General features: G+C 46.9%; 1 protein-coding gene across 1 annotated transcript in view; it reads left to right on the top strand.

Moving 5' to 3' along the window:
- The window catches only part of plxnd1 (plexin D1), a 116,130-nt gene that overhangs the window by 47,645 nt on the left and 40,573 nt on the right, over positions 1-27,912 (top strand). Inside the window, exons 7-18 of the mRNA XM_069936897.1 lie at positions 1,373-1,481; positions 2,107-2,218; positions 4,267-4,371; positions 7,614-7,700; positions 8,491-8,584; positions 11,235-11,398; positions 12,934-13,085; positions 13,520-13,619; positions 20,715-20,854; positions 22,763-22,933; positions 26,539-26,629; positions 27,240-27,467. Coding sequence (XP_069792998.1) covers positions 1,373-1,481; positions 2,107-2,218; positions 4,267-4,371; positions 7,614-7,700; positions 8,491-8,584; positions 11,235-11,398; positions 12,934-13,085; positions 13,520-13,619; positions 20,715-20,854; positions 22,763-22,933; positions 26,539-26,629; positions 27,240-27,467 — 1,553 coding nt within the window. The remainder of the gene's footprint in view (positions 1-1,372; positions 1,482-2,106; positions 2,219-4,266; positions 4,372-7,613; positions 7,701-8,490; positions 8,585-11,234; positions 11,399-12,933; positions 13,086-13,519; positions 13,620-20,714; positions 20,855-22,762; positions 22,934-26,538; positions 26,630-27,239; positions 27,468-27,912) is intronic.

The raw sequence follows: 27,912 nt of genomic DNA, 5'->3' as shown, positions 1-27,912 counted from the left end.
GTTTATTACATGTGAGTTAGGCGACAGGTGGCAGATGGTAATGAAAGTAAACAGAGGAGGGCGATTAGCGGGCTGACGGGCCAGCGGCAATGCATTTGCAAAGCATTCTGGGATTTGTAGTATTAACTGTGCATGCGCTATACTGGTGCGGCGGCCAGCAGGCCAGCTCTAATACATATTTGGTATGATCTTGCGGGCCAAATATAATTATATCATAGGCCAAATTTGGCCTGCGGGCCTGAGTTTGACATGTGTGCTCTAGGGGACCTGCTTAAACTTTCACTGTCCCGGCAATTTCTGACAAAATCCTAGTAAATCTTTGCTGCACTCTTTCAATCTTATTGATATCTTTTCTGTAGTTAGGCGACCAAAACCACACACAAAACTTCTTTGCACTTGTACCATCTTCTTTCATTAAAGATGAGGGAGTGCTTATACTGTATGAGATTCGGAGGAAAGTGTCTCAAATGCTCTTCTGGTCAGTTTCACACTCTGCTCTGCCAATGAATTACACAGATCCCTTTATCTTTTAGAACTGTACCCTATAGTTTATCTTGCTGCTCTCCTTCTTACCAGTTAAATGTAACTCTTCTCACCATCTAGCTGCTTATTTCACCAGCCTAACTCATAGGAGGAGAAATGCATCAAATCCCTTCTTAAGATTTACTCCAGCTGCAAGCTCAGAGTCATCTGCACTTTTTAGAATTACACCTGTCAAGCTGGGTCAAAGCATATTAAAGAAAGCAATCCCAAACAGCCTCTTTTATTCCACGGCCCTCATCAAACTGGTGAAAGGGACACATGTCACTTTTATTTTTATCAAAAAAACCTTCAGCCAAAGTGAAGCCAGGTTTGTTGACTTTGGTCATGTGCCTATTACCGTGGTGCACCTCTAAATTTAAAAGAAAACGAACATATTACTTTCTGTGGGTGCTGCGTGACCTGCTGAATATCTCCTGCATGGTTGTGTACTGCACCTTAATATAACCCATGTCCTCTTTCCCTCCTAGTGACTGCAAGGCCTGCTCCTGATTATTGTTTCAGAATGTCCCCACTACCAAGGATAATCTGTTAGCGCTGTCCTTACTATGTTTATGGTTAGTCTCTGGTGTAATGTTTACATCCTTAAAGCTGCAGGGAGTTGGGAGAACACAAGCGACTTCTCAGCAACTGCAGATGTTACTTGTATGGCCCAGGTAATTTACGTCCCATTGTTGATCGTACATTGATCTGGTTATCACTTTGAGTTCATACAGTGCCCTCATTAGCATAGTTAGTAACACTGACATTACACTCTGACCTGACTGAAATTGGGTTTTAAAAATTGAGATGACTCACTGCCCTGATTAATATTGTTTATTTTTGCACTTAGATCATTCCGTTATAACAGTTGCAATCGAAGTGGACAATCAACTGATAGTGTCTGGGAATGTAACCTTCTATGATTGTGAGAGAACGGGAAAAGTTCATGCAAAGACAGCGTATGTTACCCATTGATACCATTCTTCTCTGCTGCTCTCACCCTTCCTACTTCTGCCTAAATCCTTTATCTGTATCGCTTCTTGAGGGAAACGGAATGGTGCAATCACTGACCCTGGGGAGAGGGCAAATCCTCCTATCACTGATACCGGGAGGGTGGAGAATCCTCCAATCATTGCCCGCAAATAGAGAGAGGATCCTCCATCACTGACCTCAGGGAAATGGAGATTTCTCCAATCGTGGAGCCTGAGGAGAGTGAGAATCCTCCAATCACTGACCCCAGGCAGACAGTAAACCCTCCAATTGCTAACCCCAGAGAGACGGAGAATTCTCGAATCATTGAGCCCAGGAAGAGTGAGAATCCCCCCATTTATTGAGCTGGAGTGCAGATTCCTCCAATCACTTACCCCGAGTAAAATTCTGGAGTGGATGTCAGCACAGTGCACTGGGATGGAGGGGAAGAATAGAATGGGACTTTGACAGGAACATCACTGCTCCTGGTTTGCTCCATTTGAGTAAGTCACTGGGAGAGTGTCATGCTCATTTCCACAGGGAATGCGACCAATGTTAGGAGTCTATTATGTCTGTGCCTTATAAGTGTATTACTGGGACCACTTGGTTTTTCAGATGCGGAAGTTGCTTACAGACCAGTTGGACCTGCTTCTGGTGTATCCTGGATCACAAGTGTGTCTCAGCAAAAGCAGAGTGCAGGAGCAGTGTGACAGGTGGAGTGCCTGAGGTAAGGCAGTGTTTACACTTGTCGCTTATTCCATCTCACTGTAGAATTAGTCCACTCTTCGAGCTCAGTAAGATATGCCCATTCTATGTGCAGATATCACACAGTGTGAACTCTCACTCTACCAAGTCAGTCCAGGTGTGGGCTATATACTATGCTCTATCAGTGACTGGTATTATAGATAGTGAAGACCATTGCCAAAGAGTGCAGCAGGATCTTGTTGTTGGGCAGTTGGGCAGAGGATTGGTTGGTAAAATTGAATACAGAGGAATGTGAGGGGTTGCATTTCAGGAGGGTTAACGTGGGTATGATCTCCACAGTGAATGGTAGGGATCTGGGGAGTGTTGTAGAACAGACGGATCTTGGAGTACAGGTACATAGTACCCTGAAAGTGGAGTCACAGGTAGATAGGGTGGTCAAAAAGGATTTCGGCACATTGGCCTTCATCAGTCGGAGTGCTGAGTATCGAAGTGAGGGGGACATTGCAGTTGTACAAGACATTAATGAGGTCACATCTGGAGGATTGTGTTCAGTTTTGGTCACTGTGGTGCAGGAAATAGGTTTTTAAGCTGGAGAGGGAGCAGAGAAGATTTATGAGGATGTTGCCAGGACTCAGGGGCCTGAGCTATAGGGAGAGGTTGAGCAGGCTGGGACTTTATTCATTGGAGCACAGGAGGATGAGGGGATGATCTCACAGAGGGGTACAAAATCCATAATAGATCGAATGAAAGCAGAAAGCCCTTTCCCTGGAGTAAGGGAAGCAGTAACATGAGGTTAAGGTGATGGGAGAAAGATTTAACAATAACCTGAGGGGTCACGTTTGAACACAGAAAGGGGTGGGTGTATGGATCAGGCTGCTGGAGGAGGTGGTTGAGGCAGTGACTGTTGCAATGTTTAAGAAGCATTTGGTCAAAATACATGGATAGAATGGGTTTAGAGGGATATGTAAACACAGGCAGGTAGGATATGTGTGAGTGGGACATTTTGGTCAGAACGGGCAAGTCAGGGCGAAAGGCCTATTGCCAAGCTGTGTGGGTGCAGCAGTAGCCTAGGTTCAGATCCCCTTCTCTAATAGAGCTTCAGGATGAGTGAGCTGACATGGAAATTAGATTTGGCCGATGTTCACAATGAACTATTTTCAGTGGGTTGCAGAACTCTAGAATTCTCTCTGCATTGGGGGGAGAGGATTCTAAATACTCAGCAGCTGAACATAAATCCAGATTGATCAAATTTTATTTTGTAGAGGAATGGAATGATGTGGGAAAACAGGGAGGAGATTGGTGGTGATCTTTTTGAACTGGGAGCAGATGGGGACTGAATAGCCACCATCAGCCACCATCTCCCTTGTTACAGTGCCTCCTCTCTTTTGAAGCCATGCTCAGCATACAACAAACAGACACAGGAGGTTGGCATGGTTACCTGCCAGCTCCAACCTGTTGTGGAGGGCTGAGACTATCCCTGCTGGGTGTGGGGATGGTCAGCACAGGGCAGGGCTGAGAACTGGCCTCCCAGTGCTGAGTGAGGTTCCCAGTGGAGGTCACTTTATGAGGGAGTCCTCCCCTGTTACATCGGAGACCTGGGGTGGGAAGTATTGTACTGAGCTGTACTAAATCATGGTTTACAGAGTCACTAACCACCTTTTATTTCTAAGGCTGGGAGGATACATGGTCCCATGTTAATCAGAGGATCTCCTGGTCAGTTTGCCTCTGGGCTGGCCATGTTGGCCATTCATGGGTCCAGGTAGCGGGCAGTCAAGGATTCGACCCGGTAACTGCCTGTTTGCCCATCTTCCAGGGTTACATCTGTGTTCCCATAATCTTTGAACATGCAGTGTTCACGGATAAGATGCAGGATTTCCAAGACAAGTGGGCGACACAGAGGCCAGAGTCTATTATGGATGGAGATAATTGCATTGTAATTTGAATGTGTAGTTTTATTGCATTAATATTGTATTACATTGAATAAACCACCTTTGTTAAAGACCTTTACTGAGAACTGAAGGTCTTGCTTCTTGGTGCCCATTTATAATGCCCTGACTCTTGCTGTTGCAGACTTCCACACAGTGTCCCCAAACAATGCCAGTTCAAGTCCCACCAGTCCCCACTGGGCATATTCAGGACTTCCCCGTCTCACTGTCCAACTGCGCCCTGCTCAAGGTAAGCCACTGCAGGAGTCCCCTTCTGTTCAACATCTGGCAGGTTCTGGGCACCAGACCTGATGAGAATCTGACAAGGAGTAGCCCAATTTAAGTCCATAAGACACAGGAGCAGAAATAGGCTCTTGGGCCCATTGAGTCTGTCCACCATTTAACCATGAGCTGATCCATTTTCCCACTAAGTCCCACTGCCCAGCCTTCTTCCTGGCTAATCAGGACATCAAAGGGCCACACCCCCAACCCCACAGAGCCAAACCTCTGCACTCCAGCATTTGTGCAGCTGAGTGCAGCAGGAGCTATTAGACTTCACACCAATACGGGAGGAGGTGAATACAAGGGTAGTGGAACCTCAAAATACAAAAGGTGATCAAAGTTAACACACCTGAAGATGATTAGAATCAGGATTTATTGTTATGAAATGTGGTGTTTGTGGCACCATCACAGTGTAAACATTCATATTATAACCATCTTACAACATTACTATAAAAGAAAAGAAAATAATAATAATATTAGTGCACGAAAAATAAGGCAGTGTCTTTGGATCATTGATCATTCAGAATCTGATGGCAGCGGGGAAGAAGTTGTCCTTGTGCCGTATAGTGCTTGTCTTTAGGTTCCAGAACCTTTTCCCTAATGGTATCAGAGTGAAGAGGGCATAGCCTGGGTGGTGAGGCCAATGTTACCTGCAATATTATTGCAGATAACTTTGGCCCAACACCAATATTTCACCTGGGCATTCTCCAACCAGATGGCAATAAAAAATTGACCACTCCAATTTCCATTAACCCTCTCCCCCAAGTTTCTCTCTTCCCACCAGCTCCCCATCCCATTCCCTTCCCTCTCCTATCAGAGAGTTACCCCCTCCTCCAGATCACTTCAGCGTTTTTCTCTTCAATCATCCCACCTGTATCCATAGAACAGAAATCTACATTAACCTTTGTCAATGGGAGCCCAATGCTTCCCTTCCCCCCCCCACCCCCCTCCACCAAACTGGGAGCCACAGAACATTTGAGTAAAAGCTTTGTTTTCTTTTCACCTCATTTAACATAAATATTCTTTATGTTTTTTATGTGGTTGATAGGAGAGAAGTACGGAGGAAATGAAAACTTGTCTGCTTCACAGGGGAGGGGCCCTTAAAGTTTGAGCAGAGTCTGAAAGGGACCATAGCCAAAGAAAAGTTGAAAATGGCTGATATACAGCACAGTACAGGTCATTTCGTCCATAGAGTTTTGCCGACCTAATAACCTATTCTAACAACTGGCTTGAATTTCAATACTGCATAACCCTCCATTTTTCTCAGTTCCACATACAGTACCTATCCATTAGTACATAAAGGATCCTACTTTACTGCATCCACCACCATTGATGACAGTGCATTCCCTGCGCCCATCACTCTCTGTGTGGAAAATCCTACCTCTTGCATCCCTCTGTACTTACTCCCATGCACTTTAAAACTATGTCTACTTGTGCAGCCATTTCAGCACTGGGAAAACACATCTGGCCATACACATGATCAATGCTTCTCAGCATCTATCAGATCACCCCTCATCCTCCGTCACTCCAAGAAGTAAAGACCAAATTCACTCAACCAATCCAGCTATGACCTGTCAACCGGTATTTTTTTCCCTGCTCCTTCCTCCCTCCTTCCTTTATAGTCAGGTGCCTGGCTGCTTTTGCTTATACCTTGACAAAGGGCCCAGGTTTTTAGACTGCAATGTCAAGAAAATAGTGGAAAAAAATTAACATAATTACTGCCTGTGTGGTTGTTCACACTACACTAGGTGCCTTTTTAAACTGCAAGTACCTGAGTGCAACAGTCCCGGTGGATGGACATGCAGTAGAGTGGATGACAGTCAACAATTTTTCCAGTAAGATTTACACTGCAGGCTTCCTCCAAAAAGCTATGGGGGTCCTGCAGGATAAATCACGTTGCAGGAACTGACTCAAAATTCCTGCAAATTCCTTTTTAGACTGCCCGTGTAGCAGCAAAATTCCTTGATTGTGCCATTACATGCCTGTGTACTACTAATCAAGCTTGCATGTTGCTGGCCCAGTTCCAATGTAAGTTCTGAGGGAGGGGTTTGGGCATGACAGCCTTTATGGGGATATCAGGGAGGAAGGAGTCACAGGTTCATATACACACACACACAACACACACACACACACAAACACACACACACACACACACACACACACACACACACACACACACACACACACACACACACACACACACACACACACACACACACACACACACACACACACAGGTAGCACCACAGCCTGCAGTCTAAAAGCCGTAATTGGTTACCCTTTACTCCCTGTATGGATGTTGCGTGACCTGCTTAATTTCTCCAGCACATTTGTTATAGCCTCAGGCAATATGATTCCTGACACCAAACAAAAGTGGAGAAAAGTGCTGCAATACTGCCTTTCTGTCTCCATTTACAACCTCCCTAAATTTGCCTCTACCCCTTTCTCCCCTTCACAATTAGCAGAATACTATTACAGCACCAGTGACCCGTGTTCAAATCTGCTGCTGTCTGCAAGGATTTTGCATATTCTTCCCATGTCTGTGTGCTTCGTTAGTGCTTTGGTTTCCCCCCACATTCCAGATACATGGGGTGTGTAGGTTAATTAATCACGCGTGTATTTCGGAGACATGGGTCTGTGGGCTAGAGGGGCCTGTTACTGTGCTGTGGATCTAAATTAAAGCTTGAAATGTAGAACTGAATGCACACAGATGGAACACCTTGTGTCCTTCTAACCTTAAATCTAAGTGACAGATTCAGGCATGGCGAAATTACACCAAGCCCAGTCTTACTCACAAACATCTGGAGACTGCTGGGGTCTATGTTGGCAATGCTTTCCTGCAGAACAGGGAGCAACACCCCATCCCATGGGCACCCCATCCCACAGAACAGGGAGCAGCACCCCGTCCCACATCCCCATCCCACAAACCAGGAGGAGAGAGGTGGGAACAGAGCGTTTGGGTGAGAGGTGTTTATGGTGGATAGGTGGGTGTGGTGTAGGGGAGGAGATTGTTTTATGGAGTGGTATGTGAGGGGAAGGGGAGGGAGTGTGTGGGGGGGATGGACATGTGGGTAGGTGTGGGGGGAGGGGAGTGTGGAGAGGTGTGAGGGTGGGGTGTGTGGGGTGGAGGTTGTCTGGGGGAGTGTTGGGAAGTGAGGGCCAATTTGGATGGGTACCATGCTACTCTCACACTGTTCTCCACTCGTCCAGGACAGCCAGCTGCAGTGTGACGTTGGACACCAGGTATACGAGGCGCACTGGATCGCTAACTCCCAGGTGCTGTGCGAGGGTGTGAGGGTGAGTGCAGTACTGGAAACCTTGGCCATTCTCCCCCAGGGCCCTGGATACAACCTGTGCTGGGACAAATTCAGAAGACACACATCTTTGAACCTCACATGAAAGTTCCTGTTACTGGTGGGGCAGTTTGCCAATAAAATGCATGTCCAAACCCAGCACCCAGCCCCTCTCAGACATTCCTTTCCTTGGAACAGCAAGACCTCCCAGTGGACAACCACTTAAATTCCGCACACCATTCCCACACCGAACTACCTGTCCTTGGGCTCGTTCACGGCCAAACCGAGGCTACCTGCAAATTGGAGGTCTTGGCACTCTCCGACCAGATGGCAGTAACATTGATTTCTCTAATTTTTGTTAACCCTTTCCCCACTCTCTCTTTCCCTTCCCCTCTGTCTCTTTTTCTCCAGTTCCCCACCCCTTCCCTTCTATCAGAAAGTTATCCCCTCCCCATCACCTCAGCTTTTTTCCCTTCTACCCTCCCACCTGTATCCTCCAATGACCTCTTATCTGTTAGCCTGTGCAACTCCCCCTTCCTCTCCTCTCCCCTTCCCTCCTCTCCTTCTCACCTCCTTTCCACTCCTTCTTCCCTCCTCTCCCCTCCTCTCCTCCTCCCTTCAGCTTTTTGTTCAGGCGTCTACCTGCTTTTCCAGATTCTGAAGAAGGGTTCAGGCCCGAAAAGTCAAATGCCTTTTGCTTCCTGTGGATGCTGTATGGACCTCTTGAGTTTCTTAAGCATGTTTGTGCACTGCACTCACTTGTCTGAAAATATTCCTTTCCTTTATCCTTTCAGCTGTCGACAACCAACAGAAGCCATCACTTTCCCATCAGTCTGAGGCTGAAGGAAGATCCAGAAAAGCTGATCGACAATCCTAGCGCCCTCTCAGGTTGGTAAACCATGAATGTTGATGCATCTATAGCAACTGACAGAGTCTCATCTTAAGGGTCAGAATTAGATTAGATTAGATTCAACTTTATTGTCATTGAGCCAAGTAAAATACAAAGCCAATGAGATACAATTAGCATCCAACCAGAAGTTAAATATAGTGCCATATACAAATAACTATGTGCAAATAAAAGCAAGCGCATACAGCAAGCAAGCAAACTGACAGTACAATGTGAGTGCAGGACCACTCAGCGCTGGGATTTAAGATACAACAGGGTCACAGTCTCGAGGGAGAAAGCTCTTCTTCAGCCTGCTGGTTCGAGAGCGAAGGCTCCTGTAGCACCTACCGGATGGAAGAAGAGTTTAAAAAGTCCATAGTTTGGGTGCGATGCATCCTTGATTATGCTCTTCACCCTGCCCAGACAGCGTTCCTGATAGATGTTCTCAATGGTGGGCAATTGAATGCCAATAATCCGTTGGGCAGTTTTAACCGCCTGCTGAAGTTCTTTACGGTCCAATACGGGACGATGGCCATACCACACTGAGATGTCTTAGGTAAGTATACTCTCAATGATACAGCGATAAGATTCAGAATCAGAATTGATTGTCATGAACATGTCACAAAACTTGTTGTTTTGTGCAGCATTATTTGTGAATTACAGGTGCAAAAATTGCAATAAATTACATTCTATAAGTCCACTATGTAAAAAATATGAGTGCAAAAGAAGTGAAAAGAAAAGTGAGGTAGTGTCTGTGGTTCATTGTGCATTCAGAAATCTGATGGTGGAGGGGAAGAAGCCGCTTTTGTAATATTGGATGTTTGTATTTTGGCTCCAGATCAGCCTGATTCCTTGTCCAAGGTATTCAATGTCAGTTCCTGACTCAGCCTGCCTACCAGTGCAACAGGTCACTGCATGTGAAGTGAGACAAGACAATACACTCAGTTCAGAGTCACTCTCCCAACAGACTCCATCACATATCCAGGAATGAAAAGTGATTTGGCCACAGTTGTGGTGGTAGATGCAGTGAATGGCCTGGTGCTTACAAGGGGACAGACAGCCCTGCAGACTAGTTGTGTTGTACTGTGCAGCACTGATATAAGGCACTGGTGAGACCTCACTTGGTGTATATTGAGCAGTTTTGGGATCCTTATGCTGATATGTTAGAGAGGATGATTCCAGGAATGAGAGTTATCATAAGTGTTTGATGGTTCATAGCCTGTACTCATTGGAATATAGGAGAATGAGGGGAGGAAATCTCGTTGAAACATTTTGAATGTTGAAAGGCATGGACAGAGTAGATGCAGAAAGGTTGTTTCTCATGGTGGGAGAGACTAGGACAAGAGGACACAACTTCAGGATTGAAGAGAGATTTCGTTTAGAGATGCAGAGGAATTTCTGCAGCTAGAGGGTGGTGAATCTGTGAAATTTGTTGCCACAGGCAGTTGTGGACGCCAGAACATTGAGTGTACTTAAAACAGAGATTGATAGGTTCTTGATTAGTCATCATATATTTTAAGGAGGCCGGTCAGTGGGGCTGAGTGGAAAAATTGATCAGCTAATGAGTGAATGGTGGCACAGACTCAATGGGCTGAATATCTTATTTCTCCTTCTATGTCTTATGATCTTATGATACCTGATTACAGGCATCAGGTCACCTGTACAAAGCCACATGACAGCTTCTGGGTGGGAGTAGAAGGGTCACCACAGGTGTGAAGAGATCGACGTGGGTGATCCCAGGAGGAGGTCTCCCTGCTATGGGAGGTGTTACAGGACAGTGCAGAGGGATTGTTGCCCTGTGTTTGACCTGTCTCTACCATGGGAGGTGTTACAGAATGGTGCAGACGGAACATTACCCCTGTCTGTCCTGTCTCTGCCGTAGGAGGTGTTACGAGAAGGTGCAGAGGGATCGTTACCCCGTGTTTGACATGTCCCTGCCATGGGAGGTGTTACAGGATGGTGCAGACGGAACGTTACCTCGTGTCTGTCCTGTCCCTTCCATGGAAGGTGTTACAGGACGGTGCAGATGGAGTATTCCCCAATTTCTGACATGTCCCTGCCATGGGAGGTGTTACAGGATGGTGCAGATGGAGTGTTACCCCGTCTCTCCTGTCCCTGCTGTGAGAGGTGTTACAGGATGGTGAAGATGTATCATTATCCCTGTGTTACCCTATATCTGTTCTGTCCCGGCTATGGGAGGTGCAACATGACATTGCTGGTGGAGTGTTACCCCGTGTCTGACCTGTCTCTGCTGTGGGAGATGTTACAGGACATTGATGATGGAGTGTTACCCTGTGTCTGACCTGTCTCTGCTGTGGGAGATGTTACAGGACATTGATGATGGAGTGTTATCCCGTGTCTGACCTGTCTCTGCCGTGGGAGATGTTACAGGACATTGCTGATGGAGTGTTATCCCGTGTCTGACCTGTCCCTGCTATGCTTCTAATTAAGGGACATGTCACAACTTGGAAAATTAAACCTCAAAAAGGTTTTCCTGAAATGGCATAAGACATGAAAAACAAGAAGAATGTGGTTTGTTCGTATTCAGCATGTTGCATACTGTATCTCTGCAGAGAGGTGTTTGTCTGCATGTGGGATACTGTGTCTCTGCAGTGAGGTGTTTAACTGTGAGTGGGTATTGTGTCTCTGCAGTGGAGGTGTATAACTGTGCCAGCGGTAGCTCAGACTGTTCAGAGTGCTGGGGGCGTCAGGACCAAGGACATCACTGCGTCTGGTGTGGTACCAGCCAGAGCTGCAAGTTGCAGAGTGAGTGCCGACAGATCATGGACCTCTGTCCTGCTCCTGTGATCCACTGGGTGAGTATAACCTGTCTTCATACACTTCACACACCCTCAGCTTTAACATGACCAGTCAACCTATCCTGGACCCACAACACCTCTTCATTAGTCAGGATAGCACAACAGCGCCTACACTTCCTAAGGAGGTCGAGGAGGGTAAGGCTACTGCCTCTCATCTCTACAGGAACACAATTGAGAGTGTCCTTTCTGGTTGCATCAGTAGACCTTGTCACACTGATTCTCGGGAAATTTTCCTGGGAATCCACCCATGAACCTGCAGTGTGAAATGGCAGCCTGGGAATTATAAATGGATCCATGGCCCTACCTTGTAGATATGGCCATGGCCTGGAAAATGTTCCCATCCCTGCAATGTGAAAAGGCAAATGGCCGAGAGGGGAAGCCTTGTGACATCAGTGCTAGCGTGCTGCATCGTGGGTGATCAAAATTAAAAGATACCTACCTCTTGAAACGTGCTTTGGCACGTTGCGAAGGCAGCGCAATGTTGGATGAATGGCCATCCTCATTAACCTTAATCCCTTACCCAGCTGGATATCCCAGAGCAGTTCCAGCTATGTGAGGGATTATGGGAAATGAAGTTGGCCATCCATCCGCATTGTGCTGCCATTGCGATGTGCCAAAGCGTGAGTTGGGGGGGTGTGCAGGGGCTGTTGGAGGAGGGGAGTGTGTTAGCGGGTGAGCGAGCGACGGACAGATGAACGGGGATGAACTTAGTCTTACTCTCCCTTTCCCCATTAACAAAAGTAGGTGTGTGTGTGTGTGTGTGTGTGTGTGTGTGTGTGTGTGTGTGTGTGTGTGTGTGTGTGTGGGTTTGGGGGGAGTCAGGAGAAACACTATCAGGGTGAATATGAACAGTCTGATGATAATAAACTTGAAATTGAAACACAAACTCAAGGATATTCCTTCTGGACAGCTTCAAACCCAATAATATGAACATCGAGGTTTCCAATTTTAGATAACCCCACCCCTATCTGGTTTCTCCATTTCCATTTCATTTACATGCTCCCAATCTTACTTTTCTCTCGTACCTTCCCTCCTCCCCCCCGCCCCCGCCATCCCGCCTCTTTCCCTGTCCCCTGGATACACTTGATATCACCTCTTCCTGCATTAGACTGGGTAAAGGGTCCATCCCTGATACATCGACTGACTGTTTCTATCCTACGGATGCTGCCTGACTTGCTGTGTTCCTTCAATTTCTCATTGTGTGTTTAGGATTCCAATTCTATCCACTTGTACCCCTTCCCCTCCCCCCATCTCTCTGCCTGTCCCTATCCATCGTCACAGGTGCTGGTCTGCCTGTGAGCAAGTGTGTTGCAGGGGAAATGGGTGTGTGATGGGGTGAGTGTGGTGTATGGTGGGCTAAGTGTGAGTGAGTGTGTCGCATGGGCAAAGGGTGTCTAGTGGGGTGAGTGTGAGCATGGGCAGTGGGGTGAGTGTGACAGTCTCAGGAAGGTGCCCAGTAATTAGAGCAGAGAATGCCTTGCTCGACAGTACTGCTGGTGAACAGGAAATTGATGCAAGGCTCTGTCTTTCAGATAGAACCGCTGACTGGACCCGTGCATGGTGGGACTCGGCTGACAGTGCGTGGCAGGGACCTGGGCCGCAGGTTCACTGACATTGTCAGCAGTGTCCACATTGGCGACATTGCCTGTGCTCCTGTACAGGAAGGTTACGTGGTCTCCACACAGTAAGTCGTCCCCCCCACCCACCCACCCCCCCGCATTCGCTTCTCTCCATACTGCAGATAATATCCATATTCATGATCGTCTTAGCGTTCACTCACTGCATTGCACAAGTACAGATTCCTTGCACACTCGACAGTTTGAAAGCAGTGGGTTTGAACGTGAATGTAGATGCAGTGCAATTAGGGTGGCTCCTACAGTGCCAGCGACCTATGTTCAAATCCACTGCTGTCTACAAGATGTTTGTATGTTTTCCCTGTATTTGCGCAGGCTTCCTCCAGGTGCTCCAGTTTCCTCCTACATTCCAAAGATGTGCAAGGTGGGTGGGACCGCTGGTCTCGTGTGAATTTGGGTGGATGGGCTGGAAGGGCATATTACCTTGAACAGGTGATGGAGGCAGAAAGAAAGTCTCGGTGCTGAATGTCTGATTATCTTTCAGGGTTGTGTGCATCACCGACATATCTGACAGAGAGTTCACAAACCCAGTGCGCGTCCGGATCGGCGAGGAAGTGAGCTCCAACCAAAGGTTCTCTTTCCTTGTAAGTCACCAATTTTGATGTGACCTTCCAAGAGCAATAAGTGAATCAGACCTGTTGCTCAGGTGTTGACCCAGAGTCATCTGACTAGGACACAGGGACAGCACTCCCTGTAGCTCACGGTGTCATGATGTGTATCAGATGGGGGTTATCATTGCCAGTAACTCAAGGTTGTGCTGGTGTACATCATTATGACGATCAAGTTTCCTTTATTGTCATGTAATAGAACAGAAGGCAGACAAAGAATCACCATTAGTGTTGCCCAGCTTCCCCCCCTGCCTTACATTACAAGAAAGAGAAGCAAAAGAGAGTCCTTTCACAGTCATTGAATGTCTGTGGATTTGCCTCCAATGTGCCCAAAGTTTCTGCGGCCGCATAATCTCTCGTTCGATCCATCGGCAACCCAAGCTCCAGATCCAAACCTCCAACATGATCTGAAAGCCTTCATTACTCAAGCTCCTTCGGGAGCCCTTCTTGCCCTCAGCACTCTCTCGAATCCCAGTTCCGATACCTGGTACCCATGAGCAGACGCAAGAATATCACCGTCTGTACCTCACAATACAGCGGTGCCATTGTGGAATCAGTACAACATACAGACAGAGACACGGCTCTTTCCTCCCATCGTCTGTGGTGCTCATCTCATTTGTCTGCAGGACACCAGTATCCTTGAACACCCTGGCCAAAGGCTTTGAAATTGTATCTGCCTCCACTACCTCCTCTGCCACCTCAATGCAAGTCACCACCTCCCTCTGTGTGGAATAACTCATCCAAAAGACCCCTTTAAATGTTTCCTCACCTCCAACCTGTGCAGTCAAGTTTCCCTGCTCAGGGAAAAGTAGATTCTATCTCTCCTAACTATACCCCTCATAATTTTACAAGACTTTATAACCTCACCACCGCTACATTTCAGTCAGAATAAACCCAGCTTTAACCAATCCATCCTTCAACAACAGACCCCCAATCCAGAGATATCCTGGTGCATCTTCTCTCTCACTCTCTCTACATCAGAACTGCAGACAATCCAAAATATTAAGGTGCAGGGAGGTCCATGGAGACTTGGTCAATGGGATTCAAACTTACTTGGCCATGAAAGATGGAGGGGTGTTCTCTGATTGCAAGTCTGTGAATAATGGAGGACCACAGGGATTGGTGCTGGGACCTGTGTCATTTGTCACAGAGTCACACAGCATGGAAACAGGGCCCTTGGCCCAACATGCCCATGCCGCCCAAAATGTCCCACCCACCCATATCCCTCTAAATCTGTCCAATCCATACACCTGCCTCAGCCATCTCCTCTGGCAGCTCATTTCCATACACCCACAATCCTCCGTGTAAAAAAAAAAAGTTACCTCTCAGCTCCTATTAAATCTCTCCCCTCTCATTTTAAATCTGTGCCCTCTGATTACCAACTCCCCCCGCTCTGGGCAAAACACTCTGCAGTCACCCATTGTATTTCTCTCATCATTTTGCTCATCTCTATGAGATCACCCCTCATCCTCCTGCGCTCCAAGGAATAAACTCCCAGCCTGATCAACCTCTCCGTGTACTGTAGCTCAGGCCCCCAAGTCCTGACAACATCTTCACAAGTCTTCTCTGCACCCTCTCTAGCTTGACATCTTTCCTGTCGCCCAGTAACCAAAACTGAACACAATACTCCAAAGGGGCCGCACACAACTGTAACGTGACCTCCTGACATCTGTACTCCGTATTCTGAATGATAAAGGCCAATGTGCTGAAAGCCTTTTTGACCACCCTATCTACCTGTGACACCATTTTCAAGGCACAATGTAGCTGAATCCTTTGCCATATGGCAATTCCAAATCCCTACCATTCACTGTGCAGGTCCTACCCACGTTGGGCCTCATGAAATGAAACCCCTCTGTATTAAATTCTATCAACTGTTCCTCTGCCCACCTGCCCAACCAATCAAGATCCTGCTGGTTTTGATGAAACTTCAGTGGACTGATGAATAATTTTGCAGATAACACACACTCATTGGTGGACTTGTGGATGATGAGGAAAGTTGTCAAAGGATATAGCAGGATATTGATTAATTATAAAATATGGGCACAGAAATAGGAGATAGAGTTTAATCCGGACAAGTATGAGGTGTTGCACTTGGGAGGCCAAACATAAGGGGTATGGGGTGGTTTATGGCAGGACTCATAAAAGCATTGACGTGCAGAGGGATCTGGGGATCCAGATCCGCAGCTCATTGAAACTGTCCACACAAGTAGAGAGGATGGTAAATGGCTTCATTGGGCAGGGTATTGAATAGAAAAGTAAGGAGGTCACACTGCAGTTATATAAAACTTTGTTCAGTCCACACTTGGAATACTGTGTGGAGTTCTGGTCGCCACATTATAGGAAGAATGAGGAGGCTTTGGAAAGGGGACAGAATGTTGCCTGGTTTAGAGGGTATGAGCAATAGGGAGAGGTTGGACAAACTTGGGATGTTTCCTCTGGAGCATCAGAGGCTGAGGGGAGACCTGATAGAAGTTTATAATATCATGAGAGGCACTGATGAGGGGGACAGTCAGAATCTTTCTCCAGGGTAAAAGCATCACACACCAGAGGGCATGTATTTAAGATGTGCGTGTGCATGCGCTGTGGGAAGGTGGGGGAGTTTTAGGGAGAAGTGTGGGGCAAATATACTTTACCTAGAGAGTGGTAGGTGTCTGGAACGGGATGCCAGGGGTAGTGGTGGAAAATATGATAGTAGTATTTTAGAGGCTTCTGGAGAAACACATGGATATGTGGGGGATGGGGAGGGGGTGGAGAGATATGGATCATGTGCAGGCTGCAGAGATTTAGCTTGAATTGTGCATCAGGTTTAGCCCAGGTTTTGTGAGCCAAAGGGCCTGTTCCTGTCTTGTCCTGCCCTTGGGTTCCTGTGCCCTATATCACCTCCTGCCAACCCAAAATTGTATCCGCTTGGCGAGCTCACCCCGAGTCCAATGTTATTTCCCGTGCACAAAATCATCAGTCCCTTACCAGACCTTGCTGTTAATGCTGATAGATCCTGTCCCTCAAAATCACCTTCCATGTTCTTCCCATTTATATAACATGTTCAGTTAAACAAGAAAGTCTGCATACGCTGGGGTTGTAGTGCAACACACAAACATGCTGGAGAAATTCAGCAGGTCACACAGTATCCATGGGAGGTAAAAGAGTGATGGAACAAAATGTTGGTCCCTCTTTCCTTCCTGAGGATACTAAAAGTCCAACCAGAATATGGCTTCCCAAAGCACAATATCTTATGTCTGCCCATATCTCCTGTTGGTCAATGTCCTTGGACAACCTTCTTTGCTTTCTACAACTCCAAAAATATTTCTGTTGGCTCCAAACTTTCTATATTCTCATTGAAGTCATTCCTTTTATTACAATCAAGGTTGCAGTACAAGTTCCCTTTCTCTGGTGTTTAGTCAGAGAAACACCACCCACCACCACCCTTTATCTCCGATCACTGTGCCAATTTTAGATCCAGTTTGTCAAAGCATCTCAGATTGCTGATGCCTTGACCTTCTGGACAAGCCTACCACAGGAGATCATGTCACTAGTCCTGAGTTCAAATCCCACTGTGTAAAGTGTTGGATTTAAATTCAGGTAAGTAATCTGGGATTACTTTGGATAGGCACAGTGTGATAGTGCAATACAGCACAGAAACTGGCCCTTCAGCCCATTTTGTCCATGCCGAACTATTTTTCTGCCTAGTTCCATTGACCTGCACCCAGATCATAGTCTCCATACCCCTTCCATCCATGTACTGATCCAATGTTCTCTTAAATGTTGAAATCATTCCTGAATCCACTACCTCTACTGGCAGTTTGTTCCACTCTCTGTGTGAAGGTTCCCCCTAATATTCCCTTTAGACATCTCACCTTTCACCGTTAACCCATGTCTTCTAGTTCTTGTCTTACCCAACCTCAGTGGAAAAGTTCTGCTGACATTTACTATATCTATACCTGTCATATTTTTGGATACCTCTATCAAATCCCCTCTCATTTCATTACACCCTGGGAATAAAGCCCTAACCTGCTTAACCTTCTCCTGTTAGTGAGTTCCTCAAGTCCTGGCAACATCCCAGTAAATCTCTGCACTCTTTCAATCTTATTGATATCTTTCCTGTAGTTAGGGGACCAAAATTATACACAATTTTTAATGATTTCCTGTCCTTATACCGTTTACCTGTTCAATTTCTGGAAATTCAAGACCTCAGGCAAGTGTATTTCAGAATTTAAATGCCACCTAAAAGAACACAACAACACAAGGACGCTCAATGAGTTTCATGGCGTGTCATTAAGTACAAAGTCATTTGGGGATACGTAATGAATTCTGGATTAGCCTGTGTTTCCCAGAATAATGAACAAATGAGAGGGGAAATAAAACTTTCTCTCACATTTAGGTTTGACATGCATTGGAAATGCTAAGGTATTAGTTTGTGGACATCATGAATGTTGGTGGCCTCACAGTACAGGGTATGTTATCAGTATATGAGTTGCAATGTGGGTATGAAGTGGTACTGGGTGAATAATATGTAACGATGGGACAGAGAACAGTCCTGCACAGAGCTACAGCATACATTGATCCTGAGATGACTTCGGTGGAACAGAGAAAGTCGCCCACTTCTTTACAGAATGCAGATTCACGAATAGAAGGCTGCAAGGATCCAGCAGCCTTGTGACAGAGGGCTATCTAATTTAAGGCCTGTTCCCAGGAATGTACAGTCAGACAACCAGAACTGCTGGAAGACAGTCAACTCAGCGAAAGATTCATTTTGGTCTGCCCAAAACCTGTTGGTCTTCCAGCACTCGGAGATATCAGTGAGGGAATGCTTCTGACTGGCACATTCCGGGCTGCAGGAGTATGTGCTGAGGGATGCACTGAGGCTTGGTGCAGCCAATGCAAGGTGCAGTGGGCAGTGACCAGAGTCTAGAGTCTTTCCATTGCCGGACATTGAGGGTCTGAGACCAGAGGGGAAGTCCCTCAAACAATGGGTGGGGGGGGGGGGGGAGTAATGAGAAGCCACAAGAGTGGTTGCAATGGGGTAAATAGAGAGTGTATGTAACAATGTCCAATGATGGAAATGTATGGCTATGACACTAAGGATGTGAAAAGACTTTGAACAATTTTCATTTTCGTAAATAATGTATTGTGAATAATGTTATTTTTGAAAAAAGAAATTCCAAACATAATATGGGCCATTTGGCCCATAATATTGTTCTTTCTTTGGCTTGGCTTCGCGGACGAAGATTTATGGAGGGGGTAAAAAGTCCACGTCAGCTGCAGGCTCGTTTGTGGCTGACAAGTCCGATGCGGGACAGGCAGACACGATTGCAGCGGTTGCAAGGGAAAATTTGTTGGTTGGGGTTGGGTGTTGGGTTTTTCCTCCTTTGCCTTTTGTCAATGAGGTGGGCTCTGCGGTCTTCTTCAAAGGAGGTTGCTGCCCGCCAAACTGTGAGGCGCCAAGATGCACGGTTTGAGGCGTTATCAGCCCACTGGCGGTGGTCAATGTGGCAGGCACCAAGAGATTTCTTTAGGCAGTCCTTGTACCTTTTCTTTGGTGCACCTCTGTCACGGTGGCCAGTGGAGAGCTCGCCATATAACACGATCTTGGGAAGGCGATGGTCCTCCATTCTGGAGACGTGACCCATCCAGCGCAGCTGGATCTTCAGCAGCGTGGACTCGATGCTGTCGACCTCTGCCATCTCGAGTACTTCGACGTTAGGGGTGTAAGCGCTCCAATGGATGTTGAGGATGGAGCGGAGACAACGCTGGTGGAAGCGTTCTAGGAGCCGTAGGTGGTGCCGGTAGAGGACCCATGATTCGGAGCCGAACAGGAGTGTGGGTATGACAACGGCTCTGTATACGCTTATCTTTGTGAGGTTTTTCAGTTGGTTGTTATTCCAGACTCTTTTGTGTAGTCTTCCAAAGGCGCTATTTGCCTTGGCGAGTCTGTTGTCTATCTCATTGTCGATCCTTGCATCTGATGAAATGGTGCAGCCAGAAGGAGCAGTATTACCTATGAAAAGGACAGTAACACGGGTCCGGGCGAAGGGTAGACGGCGGCGGCCCCGATACGGGCAGGAGCAAGGGGGAGACGGTGGCCCCGGCCTCGGTCGAGTGAGGCAGGCGGAGGCCCCGATACGGGCAGAGAGTTGGAGGCGGCGGCCCCAGTCCAGGCACAGGGAGAGCAGCAGCGGCCCCGGCCCCGGTCCGGGCGAAGGGTAGACGGCGGCGGCCCCGATACGGGCAGGAGCAAGGGGGAGACGGCGGCCCCGGCCTCGGTTGAGTGAGGCAGGCGGAGGCCCCGATCCGGGCAGAGAGTTGGAGGTGGCGGCCCCAGTCTGGGCACAGGGAGAACAGCAGCGGCCCCGGCCCCGGTCCGGGCGAAGGGTAGACGGCGGCGGCCCCGATACGGGCAGGAGCAAGGGGGAGACGGCGGCCCCGGCCTCAGTCGAGTGGGGCAGGCGAAGGCCCCGATCTGGGCTGAGAGTGGGAGGCGGCGGCCCCAGTCCAGGCACAGGGTGAGCTGCGGCGGCCTCAGCCCCGGTCCGGGCAGTATGGACCGACCTAGGAGGGGAGGCAGGCCCCTCCAGCCCGGGTAAGAAACCTGCATAGGAGAAGGCCACTCCGATATAAAACCTACGACCCAAGGACCATAATATTGTAATGTTGTGCTAACCTACTCCATCATCCATCATCCATCCACCTCTCCCTCACAGTCCATGACCCTCCATTGGAGTTATTCATTAGAATGCATATTTGTGAGTGAGTACATTGCATTGTCTTATAGAGTGGGGGAGAGTATATTTCACATGTATCATAGACTGATGTGTACTTAGTGTAGTTTTAACCTAGGTAGATGGTGTGTGCATGTTATGCTTCTGCAAGTGTGCATTGAACATACACAGTCTGAGTGCAGTGAGACTTCACAAAGTGTCCCTGAAGCAGCAGCCTTTAATGGCCATTCAATCTGCTTGAAGCCTCTCCACACATGGCTGTTGAACACCGACATATTTGTTTTCTATGTGTGGGCATGGTTTAGATATTTGACTCCAGATTCCCATGAGTTGAACTTGTCTATCTCCTGAACAGATTCCTGAAGTCACGTCGGTCGAGCCAGATCAGGGGCCCAAAGCTGGAGGCACCAGAGTCACCATCAGTGGCAAAAACCTGCACATTGGCTCTTCAGTCAGAATCATTGTCAATGGCACCAAGGACTGTACCAACATAAAGTGAGTTCTTTCAGTAGCTGCTTTAATAACTATTGATGATTAACTCCTTTATATATTTGATCTCATTGCAAATGACATGAGAAAGAGGACATCGCAAATGCATCCAAGAAGGGTAGGAAGGCAGAACTTGAAACTGCAACTCTCCATGCAATTCACTCCAAGCTTTCAGAAGATCTAATTTTCAGATCGGAGGAAGCTGATACCAGCCATTTCGATCCATGGCGTCCAATTACACCCAAATTAATCAAAACCCTGCACTTTTTTTTGAGGGTAAGAGGAAGTCGGAGGAAACCTACGCAGACACGGGGAGAATGAGGAAACTCCTTACAGACAGCTCCAGATTTGAACCCAGGTTGCTGGCAGTGTAACAGGGTTGCGCTAACCACTACACTAACCATGCTGACTTTCTCTGCACTCTTTCAACCTTATTGATAGATTGAATAGTGTCCTGAGTATATCTGGTTTAAAACCAGCACAGTTAGTGCATCATCCTCTCCTGTTCTCCTCAATTCTGCCTGGAACAGCCTCTGGGGATTTTGCTCATGTCCTGGTCTATTTCACCTGTCCTAAGTCTGTCCTAGTTTATGACATGTACCCCGGTTCTGTCACCATCTATTACACCTAACCTGGTCTGTCCTGGTCTATTACACCTGTCCTGGTCTCTTACACCTATCCATGGACTGTCCTGGTCTATTTCTTCTGCTTTGGTTTGTTCTGGTCTTTTGCACCTGTTTGACGTAGAATAGGGCTGAGAACGTTCCTCTGAGATCCATGCTGACGTCATGCAGTACGTTGCTGGTGCAGTAGTTATGTTAGTGCCCTGATCTCACAATTGAGAGAGACTGGTTAAAATCCCACTCTAATTGCTGTGGAATTGAAATTCAGTTGAACAGACTGAATTTAAAAGTTTGTTTTAAATCCGTGAGCATGACCGCAAAACTACCGGATTGTTTAAATTCTTACTTGCATTAAAGGCGTCAGGGTTAGTACAGTGATTAGTGCAATGCTATTTACAGTTCTAGCAATGCGGGTTCAAATCTGCTAGTGGCTGTCAGGAGTTTGTACAGTCCCTCTGCATCTTTGTGGGTTTCCTCTGGGTGCTCTGGTTTCTTCCCACATCCCAAAGACGTGCAGGGGTTAGGAGGTTAATTGGGTACACAGGTGTATTTGAATGACATGGGCTCATGAACTAGAAGGGTGTGTTACTATGTTGTATTAAATTAAAATTAAATATTTACCTATGCCCGTTAATGGAAATAATCTGTTACCCTTACCCAGTTAGTGCTGTTCAGACCCATCAATGAGATGGTCACTCACTGTGGGATGGGTACAATAGTATACATTTGATCGCTCTTAGCCTGTACTCATTGGGATTTAGGATAATGAGGGGGGGAGGATCTCATTGAAACATTTTGAATGTTGAAATGTGTGGACAGAGGAGATGTAGAAAGGTTTTTTTTTTCCCCATGGTGAGAGTCTTGGACAAGAGAGCATAACCAGGATTTGAAGGGCGTTAGCTTAGAACAGAGATGCGGTGGAATTTCTTTAGCCAGAGGTTGGTAAGTTTGTGGAATTTGTTGCCACAGGCTGTTGGAAGGCCTGGTCATTGGGTGTGTTTAAGACTGAGATTGATAGGTTCTTGATTAGCCAGAGCATCAAAGGTGATGGGGAGAAGGCTTTACAGTGCGGCTGAGTGGGGAAATAGATCAGCTCAGACTCGATGGGATGAATAACCTATTTCTGCTCTTATGGCTCCAATGAGCAATCATTAGACAGTGAATGAGCTTTGGGCATGCACAGTTTACTGGGTTTCTGCATTGCCACAGAAGCTACACTTCAGAAATTTGTGTTTTCTGTGAAGTGTCTTGGATGTTGAAATGTGTAAAATGCAAGATTTTCTCTTGACAGACGGAGCCAGAGAGATATTGTCTGTGTGATGCCAGCCGTCAACGTGGCAGAGGCAGCCATTTCCATCTGCGTCCAGTTTGAGAGTAGAGGATGTGTCAGGAACAACATGACATTCAGGTATCGGGAGAACCCGCTGATATACAGCGTCAGCCCAAACACCAGCTACATCAGGTGAGACTGACCTCCGCATGAGGACGGGAACTCCATCTTAAACCTGAAAGTGTAGATCCTGCAAAGTGGAAGTACTCAACAGATTTAGCAGTGTCCTTGGAAAGAGACACAGAACTTTTCAGACCAGAGATCCTTCTCCAGAACTGGTAAAAAAAAGTTGTCTTTAAACTGTAGTTAGTGTGGAGAGGATGGTTTGGACAGAGGAAATGCCTATGATAGGGCAAGGCCAGATTGTGATGAAGAGATCATTGTGAAGATCAGCTGGTCAATGGGTTAATGGGGGCAGTAAGAGGGAGAGAAAATGAACAAATTAGGGTATAAAAAGGTGTGCAATAAGGGCAATCAGAAAATAAGAATACAAAGAATGGAACTTGAAATTGTGAATTGTGGGGCCATGGAGCTACTGATTGAGATTAGATAAAGATTGGGTTAAGAAGCACCTGCTCATCTTCCATCTGGTCATGCTGCAGCCTTTTGGGTTCTGCGGGGTATCTATTAGTTTGAAGTTACACGTGTCATTGCCCCTGTCTGCATCAGAACTGTTTGTTTCTGCTGTAATATCCCCGCCTGTGATATTGACAACTCTCTGCACCAGTACAGCCTGACCTGCTGTGATATTGACAGCTCTCTCTGCCTGGTGTGCATGCTCTTGGAAACTTCTATGCTCCTTTGCTTTTGTATTCAAATGCCCCAATTTCACAGCTTTTACTTTCCTATATTTTGGTTTTCTCCTTTCTACCTGTCCCTTGTTTTACGGGTTATTCCTACCACAATCTTGGTGTCAACCTGTCACAGTTATTTCCTTGCTCCTATCCATTCATCTCCTTTCATCTCAGCTATGTGAAACCATGGTGTTTTTGGGCTTTCTGGGAAAGATGATAGCAAGTCTTCGACCTGCAACATTACCCTTTGTCTCTTCCCACTGAGGTTGCCACGAACCTGTTCAGTGTTCCAGGTTTTTCTATTTCTCTCTTAACATATGAGGCAGCCGTCAGGGAGAGTCATTGGGTAAACTCTCTGTTCTTCCTCACTGGATTGCTTGGGAGGATGTCATGAGAGACAATATTCATCACTTCTCTGCTTGCAGGAAGCCAATTAGTCTCCAAGTTGCTGTATTGATGAAGGGCTGGAGTAGAAATTGGCATGGTTCCTGGAGGTTAGTCACCCCAACCCAGGGACTCCCTCTGCCCTCAGATGCAACAAACACAGGATTTCCCCTTCTCTTTGCCTACCACCCCTCCACATCCAACACATTATCCTCCAGAATTTCTGGCAATTACAATGTGATCGCACTATCAGACACATCTTCCCCTCTCTACATAGGGACCTCCCTCCATAGGGACCGCTTTCTCCATGACTCCCTTGTACACTCATCCCTGCCCACCAATTTCCCCCCCCCCTCCCCGGCACCTTCCTCTGTGCCCACATCTCCTCCCTCACATGGGGCCCAAAACAGGCCTTTCAAGTGAAGCAAAACTTCACTTGTGTATCCACGGGATTTATTTACTGCATTCAGTACTCCCTTTGTGGCCTTCTCTTCATCGGAGAGTCTGGGTACAGACTGGGAGATACCTTTGCTCTGTTCGCATCAGTGACGGGGATCTCCTAGTGGCCAACCATTTCAATTCTGCGTCCCACTCCCATACTCATATATCTGTCCATGGCCCCATGTACCATCCCACCAAAACCACGCGTAAATTGGAGGAACAACATCTGATTTTACGTCTGGGCACTCTCCAGCCGGATAGCATTAACATTGGCTTTTTCGGTTTTTGCAAACCTCCTCTCCTTTCCTCTTCCCTTCCTTTTCCCCTTGCCTTCTTTCCCTCAGCTCTCCACCCCTTCCCCCTCTATTCACCTAGCCATCCCTCCTCCCCTGCTTGCCGTTATGCCCTCCCTCTCTTCTCCACCTATTACTTTCTGCCTTTGGGACTGTGCTCCTCCCCCAACCCTTCCCACTTATCTTTTAGTGTGGATGCTTGCCAACATTTTTTCATACCTTGATGAAGGGCTCAAGCCCAAAACGTTGGTTATGTATCTTTATCTTTGCTATATAAAGTACATTGTTTGACCTTCTGAGGTCCAACCCAAAGTCGACATGGCAGGTGTTTCTTCAGATAGGTTCCCAAGATGGTCTTCTGCTGCACTCTGCAACTTCTTGTGTGGGAAATGTTATGAATATGGTCAGAGATAGATAGGATTAGTTTTTAGAAGGAGAACAAGGACAGGGAAATATTAAGTATGTTTTGTGAACGAGGGTTAAACATAAATGTCTTCAATGTTTGGAGCCTCTGATGGACCTGTCTATGTTTACTATGCAGCCTTCTGTGCTCCTGGTCACTCAAACTCCCAGACCAGGTTGTGATACCACAAGTCAGTATATTTTCCACAGTGCACCCGTAGAGGTTTGATAGATTATATGACAACAGACCAAATCTCCTCAGACTAAATCTCCTTAGACTCCTCAGTAAGTTGAGGCGTTAGTGTGTCTTCTTCACAATTGTCTCAATGTGCTGACCCAGGAGAGGTTCTCTGATATATGGACTTGAAGGATCTGATCCTCTCCATCTCCGTCCCATCAATGCAGACGGGTGTGTAATCCTTCAGCCCTTCCTTCCTCAATCTCCATCCTGTATTCTGAGTCATCATTTCCTGTTATTCAGCCAACAACGGCAGTGTTGTCAGTGAATTTATAGATTGAATTGGAGCTGAACTTGGCTACTCTGTTATCGGTGTACAAGGAATAGAACAGGGGACTGAGCATGTAGCCTTTAGTTGATGGTCAGTAAGGAGGAGGTGTTGTCGATCTGCATTGATTAAGATCTGCAGGTGAGGAAATCGAGGGTCCATTTGCAGAGTGATGGGAAAAGTTCCAGATTCTTTACTTAGTCATGAGTCCCACTGGTGTGATGGGGTTGAATGTCAAGCTGTGGACAGTCAGTGAACAACCGCCTGATGTAGGAGTTCCTGTAGTCCAGGTGATCTATGCCATCTGCCATTGTCCTGTTGAGACAATAGGGGAATTGAAATGGGTCTAGATCCTTCTGAGACAGGAGTTGATTTGCTCCCTAACCAATGGGACAATTTTTGACAGATGCCAGTGTCGTATCCTGTCCAGAGGTGAAGCTACGATCTCAGGACAAGAGCTAGCTTCCAAATGTGGGGAATCATAGGAAGAAACACTCAGCACTTTCACTTGAACACCACTGAGAAGGCTGAAGCATTTTCTTTAGCAGTCTCATAACAGTCACATGGCCCTGCCACCACCAAGGATGGGAATGATGTTGCAGTCTCCTTGTGTTATCCGCCACTGTCCAATGACCTGGTGATGGACATTGATAACCCCATCCACAGTACCCTCTGACCCTATTTGTCGTTCCACCTGGAGGAATTCTGATTGACCAGTGGAGGGGAGGCAAGGTTTCCTTGCCTGGTTGATGTGATTAGTCATCGTTCTGTTGTATCCTGTTGTATTCTGTTGCATCCCTGGTGTGACCTGGGGTCAGGCAGTGTCTGTTCCCATGGCAGCAGGCTCTATTGCCGGATGCTTGGTGTCACTCAGCATGAGGATAACTGTCTTTGTGACCTTTCTGCTTTCTCTGCAGTGGTGGACGGAAGATCACAGTGAAAGGCCAACGATTCAGTTTGGTGCAGAGTGTCCTCATGGTGGTTCAACATGTTCAAGGGGCTCAGTCGGTGAGTCTCTCATTTTGATTGAAGATAAATGTCAAGCTTCTCTTTCATGGGTGTCTGAGCTTTTGGAGACCAGTATGAAGTGTGTACAGACCTGATTTCTGTGGTTTGGGCTGTGATGTGTTTGATTGAACATTACTAGGAGAAGGAATTAGCCATTTAGCCCATCGAGTCTCCTCCATTGTTCAATAAGATCATGGCTGAGCTGGCTGTGGACTCAGCTGGTCCCCACTACCCTTATTAGTCAAAAATCTGTCTTAAATACATTCAGTGAGAAAACTTCACTGTTTCATTGAGCAGAGAATTCCATGGAGAAGCAGATCCTCCTCATCTCTGTCTTCAATGGGCAATCCTTTATTTTTAAAAAGTGAGATTGTCCCACAAGGAGGAACACTTTCTCACATCCATTCAGTCAAGACCCCTTGGACGCAATCCAATTAGGTCTCCTCTAAACTCCTTGCACATCACAAGGCAACCCAATGATTTTGGGGTTCAGTATTTCAATGGAAAACTTTAGGTTCAGCCGCACAGTTTCATTGTTCTTGCTGAAGTGTGACATGGAAAGGCAGCTCATTTTCCCTTCAGTAAGGCAGTTCTTGGTTCTGTTTTTTAGGCATGTGTGGTCGTCAGCGATTCTGTTCTTGTCTGCCCATCTCCCACCTCCACCATTTCCACAGCGAGTGTTCACTTCTACCTCAATGGAATTCTATACCAGGAACCTGGAACCTGGTCACAAGACGGCACCAGCTTCTCTTTGGAATACTTCAACGACCCGCAGTTTTCACGCAAGGAGAAGTTCATTAAACATCATCAGGGAGAGCCCCTCACTCTGGTGATTGAGGTCAGTGGTCGATGATGTCTGGCTTTGACAATTCCCAAATCTAACTGAAAACAAGTGCTCATTAATGCACTGTTAGAAATCCATCAACCACCATCTTGGGGCACTCTGAGGAGGAGTTTAATGGTAGGAAACTTGGTAAACTTGGTAAAAAGATTCCAGACAGCAGCCGATCAAATGATTTAAGGGGAGACGGTGAACTGTGATTGGCTCTTTGGAGATAAAACAGCAATTAAGAGGAGAGTAGGTATTGCAGGTTTTGGAAGTGGAAGTGATTGAGAATATGTGCTGTTATTGAATTAAGAGCAGGGGCCGTGGCACGAGGGGCTGTATTACGAGAGGCTTAGAAGAGAGACAGGTAAGAACAGGTGAGTTCTTTCCGCTTTACGGACAGTGCAGTGGGAACATCCATCAGGACAGAGATGTGCCCCTCCTGCAGGATGTGGGA

The sequence above is a fragment of the Narcine bancroftii genome, chromosome 5 (assembly GCF_036971445.1).
Source record: "Narcine bancroftii isolate sNarBan1 chromosome 5, sNarBan1.hap1, whole genome shotgun sequence".
NCBI classification, from domain to species: domain Eukaryota; kingdom Metazoa; phylum Chordata; class Chondrichthyes; order Torpediniformes; family Narcinidae; genus Narcine; species Narcine bancroftii.
The sequence above is the reverse complement of the archived record's forward strand: the minus strand, read 5'-3'. Positions and strand labels throughout refer to the sequence as shown.